General features: G+C 35.0%; 1 protein-coding gene and 1 pseudogene across 2 annotated transcripts in view; one reads left to right on the plus strand and one right to left on the minus strand.

The window, feature by feature from the left end:
- The window catches only part of APOOL (apolipoprotein O like), a 78,712-nt gene that overhangs the window by 11,151 nt on the left and 43,610 nt on the right, over positions 1-23,951 (plus strand). For both annotated transcript variants that reach the window (XM_011361149.2, XM_023531183.1), the window contains exon 2: positions 15,414-15,518. In XM_011361149.2, coding sequence (XP_011359451.1) covers positions 15,414-15,518 — 105 coding nt within the window. The remainder of the gene's footprint in view (positions 1-15,413; positions 15,519-23,951) is intronic.
- LOC111740402 lies at positions 19,823-20,362 on the minus strand (annotated as a pseudogene).

The following is a 23,951-nucleotide window of genomic DNA, read 5'->3' on the forward strand; positions in this document are numbered from 1 at the left end:
CCTTTGTGCCTGGCTTCTTTTATTTAGCACAGTGTTTTCAAGGATCATCCATGGTGTAGTATCTATCAATATTTCATTCATTTTCATTGATAAAAAATATTCCATTGTATGGATATGCCGCATTTCGTTAACCCATTTGCCATTTGAGGGCCATTAGGATTCTTTCCACTTTTTGAATATTATCAGTAATGCTTCTATGAAGATTTGTGTACACATTTTTGTGTTTTCATCTCTCAGGTAGAGGTCTGGAGGTGGAATTTCTGGATCATGTGAAAAGTCTATTTTTGCCTTTTTGAGGAACTGCCAGATGATTTTCCAAAGTGGCTGCAAAGTTTCACATTTTTGCCAGCAATGTTTGAGGGACCTAATTTCCCCACATCCTACCAACACATCTTATTATCTGTCATTTTGATTTCGATTCCCATTTCCCTGATGTTGAGCACTGTTTCATGTGCTTATTGGACATTTGTTCATCTTTTTTGGAGAAATACATATTCACATCATTAGCCCATTTTTAAAAACAGGTTATTTGCCTTTTTATTAAGTTGTGTGAGTTTTTAAAATATATTCTGGATACTAGACCTTCATCAGATATATGATTTTCAAATATTTTCTTCTGTAGGTTGTCATTTTACTTTCTTGATAGTGCCTTTTGAAGCAGAAAAGTTTTTAATTTTGATGAAGTTGAATTTATCTGTTCTTTTGTTGCTTGTGGTTTTAGCTGTCATATGTAAGAAACCATTGCCTAATCTAGAGTCACAAAGATTTATACCTCTGTAGTCTTTTTTCTCTAAGAGTTTTATAAATTTAGGTCTTATATTTAGGTCCATGATAAATTTTGTGTGTGTGTGTGTATATATATATATTACATGTATTATATATATATGGTATGAAGTAGAGAACAGTTTTATTTTTAGCCTGTGGATATTTGCCAAAAGGACTCTTCATCCCCCTCTGCCCATGGAATTGTCTTGGCACTTTTATCAAAAACCAATTAACTCAAAATGTAAGGATTGATTTTTGGACTATCGGTTTTATTCCATTGAACTTCATGTCTGTCTTTATGCCAATATCACACTGTCTTCATTATTGTAGCTTTTTAGTAAGTTTAAAATGGGAAACTGTGAGTCCTTTAACTTCGCACTTCTTTTTCAGGATTTGACTTTTCTGGATTACATGCATTTCCATATGCATATTAGAATCAGCTTTACAATTTTTACCAAAAAAGGTATCTGAGATTTTTATAATGATTGCCTTGAATCTGTAGGTCATTTTGAGGAGTATTGCTATCTTGACAGTACTAAGTCTTACAATCCATGAATCTTTCCATGTATTTAGGTCTTTAATTTGTTTCCACAATATTTTGTAGTTTCAGTCTAAATCTTGCTCTTTTTTAAAAAATTTATTGCTAAGTAATTTATTATTTTTAATGTTATTGTAAATGGAGTCATTTTTGTAATTTCATTTTCAAGTTATTCATTGCCAGCATATAGGAATAAAATATATTTTTGTATATTGATCTGAATCCTTACAACCATGCTGAATTCGTTTATTAGCCCTAATAGTTGAGTGCATATACGTACACAGGCGTGCGTGTGTGTATGTATATTCCTTAGGATTCTCTACGTACAAGATCATGTCATGTGTAAATAAGAGTTTTACTTTTTCTTTTCTAATCTACATGCATTTTATTTCTTTTTATTGTCTAATTTCCCTGATAGAACCTCCAGTACAATGTTGAATAGAAGTAGTGACAACAGATATTCTTTCTGTTCTTGTTCCTGATCATAGGGGAAAGCTTTCCGCCTTTCACTTTGAAGTGTGTTATCTGTGGGATTTTTGTGGTTCCCCTTTACCAGGTTAAGACAGTTCTTTTCTATTTCTAGTTTATTGAGTTTTTTTTTTTTTTTTAATCATGGAAGAGTACTGGCATTTGTCACGTTTTTTTTTTTTTCTGTGTCCTGATAGTGTTTTTTGGTCATTATTTTATTAATATGGTATATTACATTGATTAATTTTCATATAGTGGGCTAACCTTGCATTCTTGCTATGTATCCCACTTGGTCAGATGTATAGTACTTTTTATATGTCTATATTCAGTTTCTGTATTCATAAGCAATACTGGTCTGTAGTTGTCTAGTGATGTCTTTGTCTGATTTTGGTGCCAGAGAAATACTGGCCCCATAGAATAAGTGGGGAAGTATTGCCTTCTCTGTTATTTTTTTGGAATACTTTTTCAAAGATTGATGTTAATTCTTCTTTAAATATTAGGTAGAATTTACCCGTGGAGCAGTCCATACCTGGCTTTCCTCGTGGGAAGATTTTTATTACTAATTCAGTCTCTGTACTGGTTATATATTCAGATTTTCCATGTCTTCTTGAGTTCTTTTTATAATTTGTGCCTTTCTAGGAATTTGTCCATTTCATCTGAGTTTTCTAATTGTTGTTGTACCATAGTTGATATTATTAACTTATAATGCTTTTATTTCTTTAAGGTCAGTATGTGATGTCCTCACTTTCATTTGCGCCTTTTTCTTCTCTCTCTCTTGGTCATTTATCTAAAGGTTTGTTTTGTTGATCATTTCAAAGAAATGGCTTTTGGGTGTGTTGATTTTATGGATTGATTTTCTTTTCTCCATTTCATTTATTTTCATTCTGTCTTTACTTTATCCTCCCTTCTGCTTGCTGTGGGGATGTTTGCTTTCCTGTTTTCCTAAGGTAAAAAAAAAATAGATTATTAATTTCGAGATACTGTTTTTTAGTATAACATGTACAGCTATATGTAAATTTCTTTCTCAGCACTGCTTTCATTTCATCCTTAAGTTCTGGTGTCTTTGTTTTCATTTTCAGTCAACTCAAAGTATTTTCTAATTTTTCTTGTGATTTTTTTTCTTGGCCTATCGTTATTTAGGGGCGTTCTTTTAAAATTATTTTTCAAATATTTCTGTATTTTGAACAACTCTTTGTTGTTCATTTCTAATTTGTTCCTGGTGTGGTCAGATAACATACTTCCTTTGTATGATTTCAATTTTTTTGAGACCTGTCTATGGCCTACTATATGGTCTTTCCTGGGTAATGTTCCATATGCCCTTGATGAGAAGGTGCATTCTGCTATTGTTGAGTGTAGTGTGCTGTGAAAGTTTATTAGGTCTATTGTAAGTCTGTTAGATCTACTTGAAAGTCTGTTAGGTCAAACGGGTCCCCAAGGGTTGACCTTTGGATAGGTTGGCAGTGCTCTACCTCGAGCAGGTCCTGGTCCTACAACAGCTCCTCTAAGCAAGGAACCGAGGGCTGGATTGGTCCTCCATTTGAGGCCTCATCCAGGGTGCGGTCAGTCGCCTGTCAGGCAGGCAGGGGATGGAATCTTCTCCCGTTTAAGCTGCTGCCAGAGGACCACCATTGTATTACAGTGCTTATCAGTTCTTTTAGAATTAACTCCAGGCCTTATCAGATCAGTCCAAGGGCTTTACCCTCTGCTTATACACTCATAGTGGACCTTCTCTCTTTCCCCTGGAGCTGCCCAACTCCTTGTTTATGTCTGGCCAGTTCAATTTCCTCAAAATCAGCAGCAGCCCGTGCTTCTGCCTGGATTGTTCTCCCCACTGGGGTGGATAGGAAAGGCACCAGAGTTCCATAATAGCACGATGGGGCCATTTGGAAGATGCAGCCCCACATCCTGGGAGTAAATGACACCACATTAGGTCCCCCAAACCACTCGATGTGAATAGCATGCCTCATTCCCATCTCCCTGAGGAACATTTACAGCTCCAGCAAAGATGTCCAGCATGGTTGGGCCATTGGTAGGTCCCCCTCATTTGGCCAAGCCACGCAGCAACCCACTGTGAGCCAATTCAGTAGTGATGTGTTTTCTGCATATTGAATTGCCTCATGTATGCCTTGGCATAAGGAAGGGTGGGTGATGACAGAGGACATCTGGGCCAATTCACCCCCAGACAGTATTATGGTGTCTGCCTCAGTGTCCCAGATATGAAGTAGCCACCCCACAATGGACTTTGATACTTTCTGGTGGAACTTGGCAGCCAGTCCTACCAACTCCACCGACGTATATGGCCAGGTAGAGGTGTGTAGATATTTCAAAGGAGGAGGCAGGTTCGTTGGGTCTTACCCCTCTGGCTGTTCCTGTTGAGTCTTTAATTTTTGGTCTATAACTGGACAAGCCTAAGATATACCTGTGAACTCCCCTGGGACACCTCAATTTCTTCATCTGACTCTGACTCATGTTCTGCTGTGGGGTCCCACTTACTGGGATTCCATTCCTACTGTGCAATCACTTCATGTATGCGAACCCCCATTAACTTTCTCCTCTACACTCTCAAGAAGCAGCAAGCTAGGTCCTGCAGCTGCTCAGTAGTCTTCTGTCGCCCCAGAATATCCTCATCATTAGCCTGTGTGACTTGCATCTCTCTTTATAACTTTACTTCTTCCAGAGTTTTCACTCTCTTTTCAACCTGCATCTGTTTAGTAATAGCCTCACGCAGCGCCTGTAGGAGAGGCCAACCCACTGTGGCAGCCACAGCCTGAAGTTCCTTCTTTTTTAAACAATACTTCCCTAATTCAGTAGAATCTGTAAGAGGCCCATAGGTGTATTGGGGATGTCCTTCCATTCTGTGAGTGGGCCCCAAGAATCTACAAGCCTTGCTACCTCAAATAATATGGACCCAGAGGCCCATGATAGGATTCCCCCCAGCCGATTCCCACCTGGAATTCCCCCCAGCATCAGGATTCCCCCCAGCATCGGGATTCCCCTGGTGAATTTGGAATTCCCCTCAGCAAATTCAGGATTTCCCCTGGCAGACTTGGGAGTGTTCTTAGCAGAGTTCTCCCAGGCATGTTCACACTTGAGGTCACTTTGACTAGAGTATTTTCTGGAACATCCTGCTGACTACGCCAGTTGTAATGCAGGAGCTCCAGGACAGGAACCTGCACCTGGGCCTTGGATATTCCCCCAAAAAAAAAGGAAAAAAAAAACCACCAGGAGGACCAATGGAGTGAGACATGGTATTTATTACTCACAATAGTGAGACTTCAGCACTTGGTTGGTTGGAGTTGCAGGAAAAGGCATCCGTCCAAGAGCAGGCACTGTTATATATGCAAGCAGAGGGGAGGGGGGATTACTTTATCTAGAGGAGCAAGAGTCTTCCCTTGCAGATGAGAACAGGATGTGCTGACTAGCTAGCATTCGAGAGGACCGGACCAACCACGTCCTCAAGCAGAGTGGGCAGATAATGTCCATGAGAATGGCTGAAGGGGCAGATAGTGCCCATGGGAGCAGTGGGAAGTGTCCTTGAGGGCAAGCACAGCCCGGGGAATGCTTTGTTCTTTGTCCTGCTCGGAGCTGCTGACCAAGCAGTCTTTGTCTTCTTTGTATGTGGAGGGGCTATATTTGAATTAACCTCACATCTACATAGTTTATATTGTTGTTCAAGTCTTCTATTTTCTTGTTGATTTTCTACCTTGTATCTGTTTTTGAAAGTAAGATGTTGAACTTTCTATTACCAAATAGTCTATATTTCCTCTTTGATTCTGTCAGTTTTTTCATATATTTTGTGGCTCTGTTATTAGGTGCATATATGTTTATCATTGTTTTATATTCCTGATAGATTTTACCCTTTTATCGTTATAATATACCTAATAACAATTTTTATATCAGAGTCAAATTATGGTGGCTATTTGCATGGTATTACTCTGTCCATGTTTTTACTTCTAACCTAACTATATCTTTGAATCTAAAATGTGTTTCCTTTGGATAGCATATAGTTGGATTTTTTAAAAATAAAGTCTGACAAACTGCTTTTTCATTGAATTGTTTAACCCACTCAGATTTAATGTAATTATTGGTATGATTGTATTTATGTTTGCTATTTTGCTTTCATTTTCTATATCTCCTGTCTTTTGTATTCTCTTCCTTTACTGCTTTTTTTTTTGTATTCAGTGGATATTGTATGGTGTGCTATTTTAATTCTTTGATGGTTTATCAATACTTTTAAGTTCTGTGTGTTTGCTCTAGGGCATACAACATACATCTTAAATGACCAGAAACTACTTTACATTTATACTAATGTAATGCCTGTAAAATGTAGGAACTATACTATTTTAGAGTTATGTTCCTTACCCTTCTTTTTCTGCTATTTTATTATTTACATATTTTTATGTTATAAACCCCAAAATACATTGTTACAATTATTTATTTTATAATCTAATGTCTTTTAAAGAAGCTAAGAGAGCACAAATGTTTTATAGACAGTATATGTGATTGACTGTGTCTGTATACACACACGTATACACAAACATGTACCTCTGCAGATGCACACACGTAAGCAAAGCACACATACTCGTATCTTCTTATTTAAACATTTTTGAAATTAAAATTGTTAGAGTGACGCAGCTTAATAAAATTGAATAGGTTTCTAGTGTACAGTTCAATAATATCTCATTTGTATGTTCACGACCTAAAGTTAAATTTCCTTCCATCACCAAATATTTGACTTCTTTTTACCTCTACTTACCTCCCTCACTTCCCTCTGATACCAGTAATCCACTTTCTGTGTCTATGAGTCTGTATGATTGTTATGTTTGTTTGTTGCTTTCAGTTTTATATCCCACATAGTGAAATCATATGATTCTCAACTTTTTCTGACTTATTTCGCTTAGCGCCATAATCTCAAGATCCATCCATGTTGTCGCAAATGGATGTATTTAATCTTTTTTATGACCGAGTAATGTTTCGTTGTATATATGTACATCTTTATCTGATCATCTATAAAAGAGCACTTTGGTTGTTTCCATGTCTTGGCCACTGTGATTAATGCTGCAACAAATTTTAAGGATAAATATTTACAAATTGTGGGCTTAGATACCGGAACAGGGATTGCTGGGTCATATGATAATTTTATTCTTAATTTTCTGAGAAACCTCTTGTACTGTTTTCCATAGTGGATGTACACATTTTCATTTCCAACAGCAGTATATGAGGGTTCCTTTTCCCCCCACAACCTCTCCAAGCTTGTTATTAGTTGTCCTGTTAATCATGGCCATTCTAACAGGTGTGAGGTGGTATCTCATTGTGGATTTGATTTGCATTTTCCTAATGGCTGTGAAGATGAGCATCTTTTCACATGTCTGTTGGCCGTTTGTATGTTTTCTTGGGAGAAGTGTCTGTTCAGGTCCTCTACCCATTTTTTAATTGGATTTTTTTTTTTTTTTATTGTTGAATTATGTGAGGTTTTTATATATTTTAGATATTAGGCCCATATCGGAGGCATTGTTTGCAAATATCTTTTCCCATTCCATTGGTTGCCTCTTTGTCTTGTTGATGGTTTCTTTTGCTGAGCAGAAGCTTTTTAGTTTTATATAGTCTCATTCATTTATTTTTGCTTTTACTTCCCTTGCTTTTGAAGTCAAATTCATAAAATTCTAAGTCCCAGGTCCATAAGTTTAGTACCTTTGTTTTTGTTTTGTTTTGCTTTGTTTTTGCAATTTATTGTTTCAGATCTTATATTCAGGTCTTTGATCCCTTTTGAGTTAATTTTGATGTATGGTGACAGATAGCAGTCTAGTTTCATTCTATTGCATGTTGCTTTTCAATTTTCCCAGCACCATTTTTTGAAGAAGCATTCCTTTCTTTACTGTATGTTTTTGGATCCTTTGTCAAAAGTTATTTGCCGATATGTATGGGGGTTTATTTCTGGACTCTAAATTCTGTTCCACTGGTCTTTGTGTCTCTTTTTCTGCCAATACTGTGCTGTTTTGATTATTGACACTTTGTAGTATAATGTGATGTTAGTCGGAGTGATACCTCCTGCTTTGTTCTTTTTCCTTAGGATTGCTTTGTCTATTTGGGGTCTTTTGTGCTTACATACAAATCTGATCATTTTGTTGTTGTTGTTGTTCTGTTTCTTTAAAAAAATGACATTAGGTTTCTGATGGGGGGTTGCATTAAACCTGTATAATGCTTTGAGTAATATGGCCATTTTTCGTTTGGATAATCTATCCATAGCTGATAGCGGAATATTTAGGTCCCCTACTATAATTGTGTTTTTGTCAGTTTCTCCCTTTAGTACTGTTAGTAGTTACTTTATATATTTTGTTACTCCCTGATTGAGAGCATAAACATTGATAAGTATTATGTCTCCTTGATGTAATGTCCCCTTTATCATTATGAATTGTCCACATTGTTTTTTCATTACCTTTTTTATCTTGAAGTCTATTTTGTCAGATAAAAGTACGGCTACATCCACTTTTCTCTGGATGCCATTTGCTTAGAGTATCATTTTCTACCCTTTCATTTTGAGTCTCTGTTTGTCCCTGCAGCTGAGATGTGCCTCTTGAAGGCAGCCTATGGTTGGGTTTCATTTTTTGATCCAGTCCGCTACTCTGTGCCTTTTTATTGGTTAGTCTATTTACATTTAGGGTGATTATTGAAATACGAGGTTTTCCTATAGCCATTTAATCTTTTGTTTTCCGGTAGCTCAGTGTCTCAATTGTTTGTTTGTCCTTGCGTTTCTCTCTGTTATTTTAATTTGGTGGTGTTTTTTGTTTTTTTTTTTTCTTGTGTTCCCTCTTGTTTTATGTTATGTGTCTCATTTCTGGATATTTTTTGTATGGCTGCCATTAAGTTTATATAAAGAAAAATAATATATACAGTAGTCCTTTTTCTTCTGCATGCACCTTATCTTCATTCCCCTTTGCAGTTTTGGATCTTTACTCCCTTCCCTTTTCTGTTTTTGTTGTCTCAAATTATCCCTATTTATGCTGTACGTTCATTTCTAAGTTGCAGTAGCTGTTGTCTTCTCTGTTTTTAAAGTTTTTTTTTTACCTTTAACAATTATGTAACATTTAAACTTATAATACCCTGTTCTTAATAAGGGTTTCACTTTCCTGCTCTCTCTGCCTGTTTGTCATCTTATAGTTAAGCATTTTTTTTTTTTTTTGTCTTTTTGTTTCAGGTAGAATGACCTCCTTCAGTATTTTCTGTAGTGCAGGCTTTTATGGTGGAAAATTACTTCAGCTTTTGTATGTCTGAAAAGGTCATATTTCTCCTTCATATCAAAAAGAGAACTTTGCTGGATATATTATTCTTGGCTGGTGATTTCTTTCAATAGTTTGAATATTTGGTTCTACTCCCTGCTAGCTTATAAGATTTGTGCTGAGAAGTCCGATGATAATCTAATGGGTTTTCCTTTATAGGTTATTGTCTTCTTTTCCCTGGCTGCCTTGAGAATTCTTTCTTTGTCATTAATTTTCGTTAATTTTAATAGAATGTTTCTTGGAGAAGGCCTTCTTAGATTGAGATAATTAGGTCTTCTCTTTGCTTCTTGGATTCTAGGATTTAGTTCTTTTTTATAGGTTTTGGAAATTCTCATCAACTAGTTGTTTGGATAGGCTCTGTTTCCTTCACTCTTTCGTATCCTTCTGGTATACCCATTATTCTTAAATTGCTTTTCCTGGTGGTATCAGGTAGTTCTTGCAGAGTTCTTTTATTTTTTTTTTCCACTCTCAAATCTCTCTCTTCTTTCTTTTACATCATTTCCAGATTTCTGTCTTTGATATCATTAATTCTTTCCTCCACTTGGTCACCTCTATTTTCTCAGCTTGTTATTTCATTCTTCATCTCTTTTAATGAGTTCTTCATCTTCAAAAGTTCTAGTTAGTTCTTTTTTAGAATTTCAATCTCCTTGGCAAAGTATTACTGTTTGTCATTGATTTCATTTCTAAGTTCATTGAACTGTCGATTAGAATTTTCTTGCATCTCATTGAATTTTTTCAGATGTGCAATCTTGAATTCTCTTCATTTAAATCGCATATTTCTATATCTTTGTTTATTTTCTAGAGATTTTTCATTTTCTTTCTAAGCTGCTTTTTCACCTTGGTTGTTCATGGTGTTTGATGGACTATTTCTCCACGTGAGCATTAAAAGGACTGTACTCTGTTTTTTTCTTTAAGAAAATTTATTATATAGTCATCTCTCTTTAGTGGATTGATAAGATGTGTTTTTTGTTTGTTTGTTTGTTTGTTTGTTTCCAGTAGATGGCACCCAATCCTCCTGTACTGCCCAAACCTGCTGGATCTCAGCTTTGAGGTTAAGAATGCCCTGTATTCCTTGGGGATGTATCTATCTCCTCTGTGATCAGGTTGCCTTGTTCCCAGGGCTCCACCCACATGAGAGAATGTAAATGGCATGGGGGTCTGAGCCTCTGAAAATGCCCTGAAGTTCCAGTACTGCCTCCAACATTCAAATGCGATGCTCTACTGTTTTCTTCTGAATCAACCTGACTGGGTGTAGTTGGGGTGAATTGGGAGAGGCCAGTGTTGTCAATGGTTTTTTTTTTTCCCCCCAATAATACCAGCCCTCAAGCTTTCGCTTCCTTGCTTCTGAATCTCCACCCCTGTCACTGGGACTGGCTGCAGTGTGTGTTTCACTTCTGGTTGCTGCAGATACCCCTGGGGCTCAGTGCTAGCACTTGGAGAGTATGGCGGGAGTTGTCGTGCTCTAGGATGGGAGGCAATTGGCCAGGCTCTGTGACTCAGCTTTCTGCTTGGCATTGGTGTTTGCTAAGGCGCAGCTGTCACCACTCTGCATTGGTCTCTGCTGTGCTCACTGCCCTGATCACTGGGCTCCGCCTCATGGAATATGCTGATCACTCATGCAGGACTGTTCAGGGCTTCAAAGAGTGAAAAACACTTCCTGACTTCCCCTCCCTGCGTCTTGCAAGGGGTTTCAGACTGCGTTTGCACCACTGATCTCCAGCACCATCCCTTCTCCCTTCCCTTTCCTCCTCCCTTTCTCACCGGATTCAACCACCTTCAGATACTCTGATGCACAGATCTCTCAGACCTGTCTGTGAACCAGGCTGGGAGCTATCTGTTGTCTGTTGCATTGTGATTGTTCACTTCATTGTAATTTCAAGGGAACCGATCAGGGGAGATCCCTCAGGCTGCCATGCTTTTGACCTCACTCTGATGCTTCTATTAAAAATGGCTCCCATGTTTAGTACAGAAGTTCTAGCCAGTGTTTTTAAGTGCAAGAGAGCTGCGATATGCCTTAAGAAGGAGATATGTATGCTCAATAAACTTTGTTCATCCATGATTTCTAATGCTGTTGGCCTTGAGTTCAATGTTAATGAATCAACATATATTAAGTAAGGTATCCTTAAACAGAAACACATATAAAACAAAGATATGTACTTATCAGTTGATAAAAATGTAACTAGAGGTGTGTAAGAAGTTAACCTTATATTTTCCCTAGGAGCAATGGTTTAGTATTCCTTAAATCAGTGTTCATGGCTATTTTATGGGATATGACTACGGCAAATAATGAAAATCAACTATATTTTGATTACAGAAGCACTTGGAAGGGTTGAGTCTTATGGGTGGTTACCTCATGTTCATCTTCAATCCTGTTATTTATAAATCTCTATATGATAGAATTCTGTTCTAGAACATGTTATATTTTGGAAGAAGCCAGTTTTTTTCTCTCATTGATTTTAAACAAGTCATTTATAATTTTGAATTGGCAAGCTATTATTTTGAAATTATAAATTATTTTAACTCAAGGTTTTACCTTCTTTGTGAAAACTATAATCATCCCTGCTCAAATTTAATGCTATTTAACTATCAGTCTTATGAGCCTGTGAGTTTATAATACCCCCCAATCTGATACTTTTTAAATATCTTATTTGATTTTCTAAATCATGGGTTGGCAATTTTTTTCTGTAAAGGCCCAGACAGTAAATATGTTAGACTTTGCAGGACACATGAGGTCACTTATTCTTCTTTGTTCATTTATTTTTATTTTTAAAAGACTTTAAATAATTTAAAAAAAATATATTTTTATCTCAGAGTCCAGGACAGATTTAGCCCAGAGCTATGGTTTGGCAATCCCTATTCTAAATTTTTCAGTGTAGTATACATTCAGCTGCCTCTCTTTGGTTAGGGATGCCTTCTTCATCAGTATAACCTGTGGTTTGAAAAGGCATGAGTGTGCCAAACTGCCTGTTTAATTTTGATCAAATTTTGGCCTTTTTTGTTTAGAGGCACTAAGTATGATATTTTTTTATTGTTGTCATAGTTCTCACTAGCACTCGATTGACATCAAATGTATGTGAGAAGAAAAATGAGGAGTAAGCACAGCTGTTTAATATCTTTATTCAGCGAACAGAAGAAATGGGGAGCTAAAATTAACTGCCCATTTACCAGTTACAAGCCATTTTCATTAAATCCTTATATACTCCACATGATAATCATAAAAGGAAGGCCTTTCCATTTTTTTTTCAGTTGTATAACTTGCACTGTCCAGTGGAACTTTCTTTAATAATGGAGTTATTATATATTTGTGCTCTACAATATGCTGTTGAGCACTTGAAATGGGGATAGTGTGACTAAAGAACTAAATTAAAATTTTTATTTAAATTTAAATAACCACATGTAGCTAGTAGTTACCATATTGGGCAGCATAGCTCTTAAGAGCTCAGATTTAGACAGTATATTCCACAACTGGAATTTAAAACCAAATCAGTATGACTCCTAAACTCATTTTTTCCCCATTATGCTACACTGCCTCATCAATAAAAGTCAAGGCGATGGACTCTGCTCTACTGAATAGAAAATGTAGTGAAGATACTTAGACATTTTTCAAGGTATGTTAACTTTTTAGGGCACAGTTCAGTTAATCAATCTGGACTCTGGAGGACTACATCATAATTAGCAAGCAGTACCTATGAATTTATTCTATAATCTGTATTTATTATTGCACTGTACTCAGAGACCATTAGGATGTTGAATTTTTTTTAGATATTAGCATAATTTAAAAGTGTTTTAACAGTGAAGTTCAGCCTAGGGAATATAGTCAATAATATTGTAATAACCATGTATAGTGCCAGGTGGGTACTAGACTAATTGGGGATATCACTTTGTAAATTACATAAATGTCTAACCATTATGCTGTACACTTAAGACTAATATAAAATAATATTGAATGTCAACTCTAACTGAAAAATAAAATTAAAAAAATAAAAATTTAAAAATACATACAAATTTCCTCGAGATGAGGCTTAGGTTAATTGACTGATAGCCATTTATTAAGCAGCTTCTAAATCCCAGGCATTGACATAAAAAGACTCCATCCTAAATACCGCATAGTCTACCACCTCTGTCTGTTTGCCTTTTTCAATCTGCCTAGCAGATGATGTGAGTGCAAAAGCATTAAACCATAGTCAGAAGACCTGGACTTTTCGTCCCATTTCAGTCTCTCACTTAGCTTAAATTACTCTAGCTCACAGAGCCTCAGTTTCCATATCTGTAAAATAAAGGTAGTTTTGTATTCCTTGGTCACCTCACAGTGGCTTTTGAAATAAATGCATGTGGATATAAAAGCGTTTTGTTAATGTAAGAAAATTATATTACCATCATTTTTGCATTTCTCTGCCAGTTGACTTACTTAAGACAAAGCTCAGCTCCAAGTTATCCATGCACAACAATATAATAATCCTTTACATTTTTAAAGTTTTCTCTTGGTGCTCTATCTAGAAGTGATTTCTTCTTTCCCTGAACTTGTATTACATTGTTTAATTCATTTGTTATGAAGCAAATGTTGCATCATAAATTTCTAGTATTGATTTTTTTCTGTGTAATAAAATATTACTAGTGCTGATAAAAAAGAAAAAAAAAATTTCTCAGATACCTACTGACATCTTGCCCAAAGCCTGTTAATTACTACTCATGGCTCCCATTGCACTGTGCATACCATTCCAACATGCTTCTTTCTTTCCCTGGAACTCATCTCTTTCCCTGGAACTTAGCACTTTCCCTTTTACTTCAGGGCCTTCGCACAAGCTTCTACACTTTTTTTTTCTTTCTATCTTTCCCTAGTTAATACCTATTCCCACTTCAGAAAAAAAAAGTAGAAAAAAAAATAACAAGTGTTCTCTTAAACCTAGAGAGTAAGGTATAATCTGGTGTTTTATAAGTAACTTAAATGTTATAACACTTGACATCCTTCAGATAACTACTTCAGAGCTTTATTAACAAAATTTCTCAGGTACATGGGAGAGCATCCTTGTTGGCATCAGTTTTAATATGTTTTTCTTATTGATATCTGACAGGTATACAGTGGAAATATTGTTATTCCATTAGTGAATACTAACTGGGTATAAGAAATCAAAAGTGATGTCTGTTGGGAATGCAGGCCTAGATAAATCATTCTGTGGTGCTGACATGTACTAGAGGAAGGCTTGAAGAGGGAAAATAGTGAACAAATTTTTTCTGATTAGTGTTGGGTCTTCATTTTACCCCATATTTCTGGAATCTTAATCTAAATCAGAGTCAAGCCCAGTTTAGGCAGGAAATTGCTTAATTAGGTCCTGTAGCTTTAATGCCAAAAAATACTGAAAATGTGTTAGAAATGAAATACAGACACTATCAGAGAACATGTAGAATTCTTTGCCCGTGTTTCTTCCAGTTCTTGCACAATTACGTTTATATGTAAGTCAAAGAGACCACTTTCCTCTGAATGTCCTTTGTTGGTTTCAACAAGTCTCCTTTTCCCTTCTAAAGAATCAAGCTCTTAAAATATTTGTTCCTTGAAAAGCTTTTCATTTTGCCTGTTGAATGGACAATTTTGGGGGAATTATTTTGGTATCTGAATAAAACTGGAACATTTCTTTCTTAGAGCCAGTGATTTTCCTGCATTTTTAATTGAAATCAAGTTATATCTAAAACAAAGATCACTTTTGGCTTTAGGCTAAGCATGAAACAGGCAATAAAGGAATGCACTGGGAAGGAAAGCTAGGGGCAAAGAATTTGTAATGGAAGGAAATTATTTTTACAAGTAATGTAAATAAAATTTTATTTCAAGATGCAACCTGATTCACCCAGTACTTCAAATCATCCTTTATTTTTTTCATAGTATTTATCAGTTTGTAATGTACAACATAATTTATTTATTGTGTTGATTGTCTGTCTCTGCTTCACTAGAATGTCAGCTACACGAGAGCAAGAATTTTTGTTTTGCTCATTGATGTATCCTGAACACTGAGACCAGAGTCTGTCACATATTAGTTGTTCGGTCAATATTTGTGGACTGAGTAAATAAATACCGTGATCTATCCCACTTCATCCCTCAAAGTTTGTATTCACTCCTTCCTGGTAATTATTATATTGTTATATTCACATGAAGTATGTAGTTAACTAATTTGTAAAAATAATAACCATCTAGTAGGAGAAGAGAATTTTAGAAATTATATCCTAGAAATGTTTGAAGAAGTAATTTGGAATGCTTGAGTTTTTAATAAATTTAAGTGAAACCCATAGTGTTCCTCAGATGCCCCCCAAATTTATCAGGAAATGGAGGATGGAGAACTTTCAATTAAAAATATATTTTGAATAATCTTTCTCAGATGGGAAAGCTGACAACCATGCCTGCAAGTCTGATGTGTGCATCTATAAGTGTGCATGCAGCCAAAGAAGAGGAATCCAAAAAGCAGCTAGTGAAACCAGAGCAGGTAAGTCGCCTACAAATGATTGTGATTTTTTTATATAACATAATAAATATGATGCAAAAGCTATGAGTATTCTGTTACCACTTCTTTTCATCAAACAAAACTCATGTATACAGACAACAGTTTAGTGGTTACCAGAGGGAAGAAGGGGATTGGGGAGGTAGTTAAGGATAAAGGGGGTCAAATATATGGTGACAGAAGGGAATTTAACTCTGGGTGGTGAACACACAATGCAATGTACATATGACTTATTATTGAATTGTACACTTGAAGCCTATATAATTTTATTAGCCACTGTCACCCCAATAAATTTAATAAAAAAGTCTTTGAAATATTTGTTAGGCACATTTTATAAGTTGAGAGAATAGTTATAAGGTGTCTCCAACCATGTATTATATTTAGTCCAAACATCTAAAATCCTAATTCCAATGAAAAACAATTGGTGATTTTTCTTAATGAATAATTAATGACTAGTACAGGGTCTTAGTACTTCTAAGCAGTCCGATTTTCTTTCTTGAAAAATTTATACAGTACACCTGATATTTGGAAGCCTTAGTTTGAGAAGTTCATTAAGATCTCAATTTTGAAAGTGACCTTGCATATTTTCTAGTTCAGCCTTCTGTATGTTAGTTACTGTAATGCCCTTTACAGTAGGCACACTAAGTGGCCGTTTAATTTCTACATGAATAAAACTGAATAAAGTAACCCAAGGCAACCCATTCCATTTTCTGTTAGCTCTCTTTTAGTTTGAGATCCTTCCTTAGGTCAGGCACAAACCTGTGTCATAGTAATTTCTACCCATTAGCCCTGTATCTCTTGCTTTGGTACCATACAGTAAAAATCTCATTTCTCTTCCACAAAACAACTCTTCAGATATCAGTTATACTTTAAGTAGTTTTGGTTCCTGGATAAGTATATTAGTAGCTTTATCCACTATTTATATGTCATAGCTTTGAGTTCCTTCACTATCATGATCATTCTCTGACAAACATTCAGGAACTGGTTAACATTTTCTTCAGGTGTAAGTGTTTTGACCATTGCTCAATAGTCAGATTCTTCTCTTGTTATAGATAATATATTTCTAGTGAAGCTGCCTAAGATCACATTCATTTTTTTAATATATTTTTGTTTTGGGTCTTCACAATCAGCCTTCCTTATAACCTTTGACCATGACATAATGAATTTGCAGTTCTCTAAAATTCATTAAACATTTTTACATGGGCTTCTTCTAAGCTGTGTCTTTTCCCAAACTATACCTGTGTGCATGGACATTTTTTGGACTCAGTTACAGGTACATGTATGCCTATTTAACTTTCATCTTGTTGATCATGCCAGCCTGTTAATATCTAACTATGGTTCCAGATTCTGTTTACCATTGTACTATTTGTCTTTTCCAGCCTTAAATCGTCCTTAAGATTTATCTATATACTTAGAAATGCGTACTTGAGTCAGACAGGTCTGAATCTGAATCTTGACTCCACCACTGAGAGTTGGATGACACTGGACAGAATTCTTATTGATGGCATAAATATTCTGTTGTATGAATGTACCATTATCAAATATATAATTTCTATATTTTTAATTTAGCATATTTCCAATAATTTTGTTAATATAATCGTGCTTTGTTGAAACACCTTATACATAGATCTGCATGCACATCTATAACTATTTCCTTAGAATAAATCTCAAGGAATGGAATTATAGGTCAGAATGCATGAAAAATATCAATACATTGCCAAGCTGACATGCATAAAATTTAACAAAAAATATTTTCTGAGCTCCTCTTGCATGTGTGTGAGGCACTGTTCTAAGCACTGGGTAAAGTTTTATTAATTTTTATTAGCAGTTTGGGATAAATTCACTTTCCTATGTACTTGCCATCTCTCATTATTTTTCCTCTTTTATTAGTCTTAGAGAGATGATGCTTTTAAGCCTACCTTGATACTCCCATCAAAATCTAGGTAGGAAGTTCAAAATCTAGGTAGGAAGATAAACACCATTTGTCCTTAATTTATGGTTTTTCTGAATTTTAAAATAAATTTGTGCTCTTTATTATATTATGATATACATAGGATTCCTTAATTTTAGTGTTTTCTCCAGTAAATTTTAAATAGAATTTAATTGAATTACTTGTTAATGTTTGTTGCTTGCTAGGTGCTAGGGATTATTCACAAAGTTAAGATCTAATCTTTGAGGAACTTAGAATTTCTGAAGGAATGAAAATGTGATTTGCATGCAACATTTCCAGGTGCTTTTATTTTGTAAAGTGAGTTATGCCTCTGTTTAAATCTATTTACAGTAAAGCCTCTATTAAACCAAAACACTGTATGAATAAGGTGTTCTGATTAATTAAATCTTCTAGTAAACTTGTAACTCTCCTTAAACATCTTTTTAAAAAGTATTAGTATACCCTGCGTTATTAAGTATCATCTAGTGAATATAATTTTATCTCTCTTTATTATAAAACTCTGGAGAGCTGTGGGGTGATTATTTTTTAAACCATGAAATTTGCAGTATTTATATCTGTAAAGTGGCAATTGAGCTGTGTGTATATATGATCGGCCATGGACATCACTGGTTGTTTCTTTAAGTCTTTCTGTGATGTGAATTTGTGTCATTTTCTTATTATTTGCTTGTTTTCAGCAAAAAAATAACAGAAAAGAATATTGATTTGAGAGTTCTAATTTCTTTGGTTCAATTTAATATAAATATGGTATTATAGCTTACTGAATCTAATCATAATTTCTAATTGGGTACAAGTTATATTTATACAATAAATGGCATTTAAACCCAGGGCGTCAAATTCATAATGAGATTGTTCTTCCCTCAGCAGAAACAGAATTTTCACAGTAGAGTTGAAATCTTTTTTTTTTTTCAGCTTTACAGAGATGTATTTGACAAATAAGAATGGTGTATATTTATAGTATACAACTTGATGTTTTGACATGAATATACATTATGAAATGATCACCATAATCAAGCTAATTAATATATTTGTCACCTCACATAGTTACCATTTTCTTGTGTGTGTGTGTGTGTGTGTGTATGTGTGTGTGTGAGCACACGCACGTGTGTGTGTTACACTTAAGAGCTATCCTCTAAGCAAATTTCAGGTATACAATACAGTATTGTTAACTATGGTCACCATGCTGTGTATTAGATCTCCAAAACTTATTCTTCTTGCATACTCTTTGACCTCACTATTTCCCCCCATCCCCACTCCACCCGTGGTAACCACTATTCCACTTTCTGCTTCTGAGTCTATTTTAGATTCTACATATAAGTGAGATTATACAGTATTTCTCTTTCTGTGTCTGGCTCATTTCACTTAGCATAATGTCCTCTAGGCTCATCCATGTTGTCAAAAATGTGAGGATATCCTTTTTAATGGTGAATAATATTTCATTGTATGTGTGTGTTTTTATGTATATATATGCACACATACATGCATGTATTTTTTACAAGAAGTCAAGGTTTTATTTCAAATAAACATAGTATAGCTACAGCTATCACAGAAAACTGAAGGCAGCTAGGATGGGATGCAATCAACTCTCTTTTTACTATATTGAATTTAAGATATTTGCCACATCCAAGTAAAAATATCCAGGAGGCAACTGAATAACCTAAATGTGCTCAAACCATACAAAGTAGCTTTAAAATATTCCCATTAATATGAGGCAATATAACATTAATGACTGAAACCTGATTTTAGAACCAGACTGCCTGGACTTGAATATTTGTGCACCTGTAATCTTGGGCAAGTTAATTGTGCCTCAGCTTCCTTATGTGAAATGCACAAAACACTACTTACTGCAAGATTTTTTAATAGATTATGTAAAGTGCTTAGAATGCCATACAACATACTAACTGCTGTGGAAATGTCTACCCTTGGTTGAAACAAAAAAAGGTATTCTAGTTCCAAATGGTCACAAACACTTATTTTGAGTCGTGTTCCATGAAAGGTGGAAGCAAATGTAACTCGCAAACAGGGTGCTTTAAACAATCTGCTTTTAAGTAGCAGTTTTCAAGGGCAAGTTCCTGATCCTTAAAACATAGCTATTTATGATGCAATTATGAGTAACCAGCTTTCCCTGAGCTTAACTGTAATGCAACAGATTCAGTTTCCTAACCAATGAACTATGTTCTTTGTTGTACCATAAACCACTTGACATCTTTCAGCAAGAAAAAAAAACACTAAATCTGAATAGTGAAGACATCACACAATGAATTAAGACAGTTTTCTTTAAATATTTCTTTAGGGGAGGGGATACCTACTCAATTAGAGGCCTTTTATTTCTTTACACCTATCATGACATGAATTCATAGGGAATGGGTTCCAGCAGCTCGGGCTCCTTTCCATTGGTTCTCACACAGTGTTCGTCTCTCAGAGGCCCAGGCTGGCACTTCATTTGAACCCAGATACCTTTCTCTTTGGCTTCCTTTTTTTGATTAGTTTCCTTCACACGTTTCAGGAAGCTTTCTCAGCTTTTAAAGTGCTTAATATGCTCAATATGTACGTTAATTATCTTGGCAAGAATCTTGCCCTTAACTTGTTTGTTTACAACAATTTTAATCACATGCTGGGTAACATTGTAGGCTCTTCCAGTTTTGCCATGGTAGCATTTGTGGGGCATTCCTTTTTGAACAGTGCCCATTCCCTTGATGTCTACAACATCACCTTCCTTATAGATTCATATGTATGTGGTCAAAGGAAAAACTCCATGTTTTCTAAAAGGCCTAGAGAACATATAGTGGATGCCTCTCCTCTTTCCCTTTGTGTTTGTCATTTTGGCAAATTACTGGAAGATGGTGGTTCCAGCCGAAAGGCCACGTATGCATTTTAAAGCTATGACATTTGCAATATTCAGTATTAACACACACACACGTTTTCTTTATCCATTCACCTACTGATAGACATTTAGCTTATTTTCATAATAATGCAATGAACACGGAAATGCAGGTATCTCTTTGAGGTCCAGATTTCATTTCCTTTGGATGTATTTCCAGAAGTGGTATTGCTGAATCATATAGTAGTTCTATTATTAACTTTTTGAGTAACCTTCATACTATTTTCCATAATGACTATACCAATTTACATTTTTAGCAACAGTGTGTAAGGATTCTCTTTTCACCACATGCTTGCCAACACTTTTTATCACTTGTCTTTTTGATGATAGCCATCCTAACAGGCATGAGGTGATATATCATTGTGGTTTTGATTTGCATTTCCCTGATGATTGATGATGTTGAGCACTTTTTCATATACTTGTCAGCCATTCGTATGTCTTCCTTTGAGAAATGTCTGTTTAGGTCCTTTGACATTTTTTAGTCCAGTTTTGTTTGTTTGTTTTGTTTTATTGTTTTTTGTTTGTTTTGCTATTGAGTTGTATCAGTTTCTTAAATATTTTAGATGTTAGCTCCTTATCAGTTATGTGGTTCGCAAATGTTTTCTACCATTCCACAGGTTACCTTTTCTTTTCGTTGATGGTTTTCTTTACTGTGCAGAAGCTATTCAGTTTAATGTAGTCCCACTTATTTATTTTTGCTTTTGTTGCTTGTGCTTTTGGGTTCATAGTAAAAAAAAAAAAAAATTTCTAAGACCAATTTCAAGAAGCCTTTGCCCTATGCTTTCTTCTAGTAGTTTTTATTTTAGTTTTTACATTTAAATTTTTAAGCCATTTCGAGCTGATATTTGCATATATGTGAGATGAAGGTTCATTTTCATTCTTCTGCATATGGTTATCCAGTTTTTCAGCACCATTTATCAAAGAGATTATTCTTTCCTCACTATATGTTTTTGGCACCCTTGTCAAAGATCATTTGACCATAATCGTGTAGATTTATTTCTGTGCAATCTGTTCTGTTCCATTATTTATATGTCTGTTTTTATGCTGGTACCATACTTTTTTGATTGCTGTAGCTTTGTAATCGATTTTGAAATCAGTAATTGTGGTACCTCCAGCTTTACTCTTCTTGCTCAAGACTTGCTTTGGCTATTTGGGGTCTTTCATATTTCCATATGAAGTTTAGGATTTGTTTTCTGTTTTTCTGAAGAATGCCATTAGAATTTTGATATGGATTGCATTGAATCTGTGGATCACTTTGGGTAGTATGACAGTTTAACATATTAATTTTTCAAACCCATGAACATGGGATGTCTTTCCACTTATGTGTCTTTAATTTTCTTCTTCATTCCATAATTTTCAGAGTACAAGTCTTTCATTTATTCGATTGAGTTTGTTACTATTTTATTCTTTTTATTACGGTTATAAATGGAATTGTTTTTTAATTACTTTTTCAGACAGTTTGTTGTTAGTGTATAGAAATGCTACTGATTTTTTATGTTGACTTTGTATCCTACAAACTGATTCGTTTATTAGTTCTAACGGTTTTGTTGTTGTTGTTGTTAAGTCTTTAGAGTTTTCTACATATAAGATTGTATCATCTGCAAGCAGATAATTTAACTTCATCCTTTCTGATTTGGATGCCTTTTATTTCTTTTTCTTCTCTAATTGCTCTGTCTAGGACTTCCAATACTATGGTGAATAAAAGTTTCAAATGTGGGCATCTTTCCCTTGTACTAGATTTAGAGAAAATGTTTTCAGTTTTTTCCCCATTGATTATGATGTTAGTTCTGGGATTTTCATATATGTTTGTTTTCTCCTATACCTATTTTATTAAGAGTTTTTTTTTTCTCATGAATGGATTTTGAATTTTGTCAGATGCTTTTTCTGCATCTATTGAGCTGATCGTGTGGTTTTTATCTTTCATTCTATCAATGTGGTATATCACATTGACATGTATATGTTGAACTCTCCTTGCATCCCAGACATAAAGCCCACTTGTTCAAGTTGTAAAATCCTTTAAATGCACTGTGGGATTCATTTGCTAGTATTGTATTGAAGATTTTTGCATCTATTTCCATTAGGGATATTGGCTTGTAGTTTTCCTGTGGTGTCTTGTCCAGCTTTGGTATCAGAATGATACCATCATAAAATGAGTTTGGAAGCATTCCTTCTTCTTCAGTTTTTGGAAGAGTCAAAGAAGGACTGGTACTAATTCTTTTTTGAATGTTTAGTTCACCCATGAAGCCATCTGGTCCTGATCTCTTTTTGTGTGTGTGCGGGCACGGGGGGGGGGGGGGGGGGGGGGGTGGCGGGATGTTGATTACTGATTCATTCTCCTTATTTGTTATTGATCTGTTCAGGCTTTCTAGTTCTTCCTTATTCAGTCTTGGTAGGTTATATGTTTCTAGGAATTTATCTGTTCTAAGTTATCTAATTTGTTGTCACATTCATGCTCATAATAGTTTCTTACGATGCTTTTTGTTTCTGAAGCATCCATTGTAATGTCTCATCTTTCTTTTCTATTTTTTTATTTGCCTTCTGTTTTTTATTAATTAATCTAGCTAAGATTTTGTCAGTTTTATCATTTCAGTAAATATTTTTATCATAAACCTTTCAAGTATGCTTTAATACCCATATCTAAGAAGGAAAATACTTAAAAGCATTGGTCCTTAACCATTTTGACCTCCTAGAAAATTTGATGAAAACATTGGGTGCTCTTCCTAGAGAAGTACATATACAAAATTTTGCTTACAATAGACAATGGATAATGAACCTGTTTTTTAAACTGTTAATCTGATTTATACTGAGGTATAAATGAAGAATCAGTAGATTTTGATATGAGTAGAGGAGAGAATAAGAACACTTAATGATTCATAAAGTGTGAGATTGGGGAACATAAAGAATAAAGAGGCTGGCAACAGATGGGCAAACATATAAATAAATAATTTTGTCCACACTAACACCCATGCATCCACATGGGGAACTTCCCTACCTGCTGTGTGCCTGCTTTTTAAAATACGTGAAATAAACCTTTAATGTAAAATATGCACCTCCGTCTCTCCTAATAATATACATCATTACCAACATGATGAATTTAAAATTCAAGCATTAGTCTAAGAGAAACAATAACTCTTTAATCCTGGTATGAGCAGCGAAGTGTCATCTAATGGTAAAACAGGACCTTTGTGACCATTACTGGTAATTTTTTACTAAACCTACAGTGTCTCATATTTGTTTCTGGTACAAGATCAAATCCAAATCCATTAATAATCTTGTTCCCTTGCTGTTGGTTTAAACTTGATTCTCCTCAATTATGTCTATACTAAGCATAGAAAGGTGCTACACCCTGAACATAAAAGCAATATGTCTGTGTGTGTGTGTATATATATTTTTTCAAGAAAATAAGTGGTTACCTCATATTTTTATAGTTCTTTTGTGCTTTGTATTTGTTTTTATTAAATGTTGATTAGAATCAGAATGCTGTTTAATCAGTTTATTAAAAATATAAAAATAATAATATGATGAACAACCATGTACCTGCTATCCAGTTTAAAGAAAAAGCAAAATTAAATATCTTTTGTTCCCATCC

Source organism: Pteropus vampyrus, unplaced genomic scaffold (assembly GCF_000151845.1).
Source record: "Pteropus vampyrus isolate Shadow unplaced genomic scaffold, Pvam_2.0 Scaffold63, whole genome shotgun sequence".
NCBI lineage: Eukaryota > Metazoa > Chordata > Mammalia > Chiroptera > Pteropodidae > Pteropus > Pteropus vampyrus.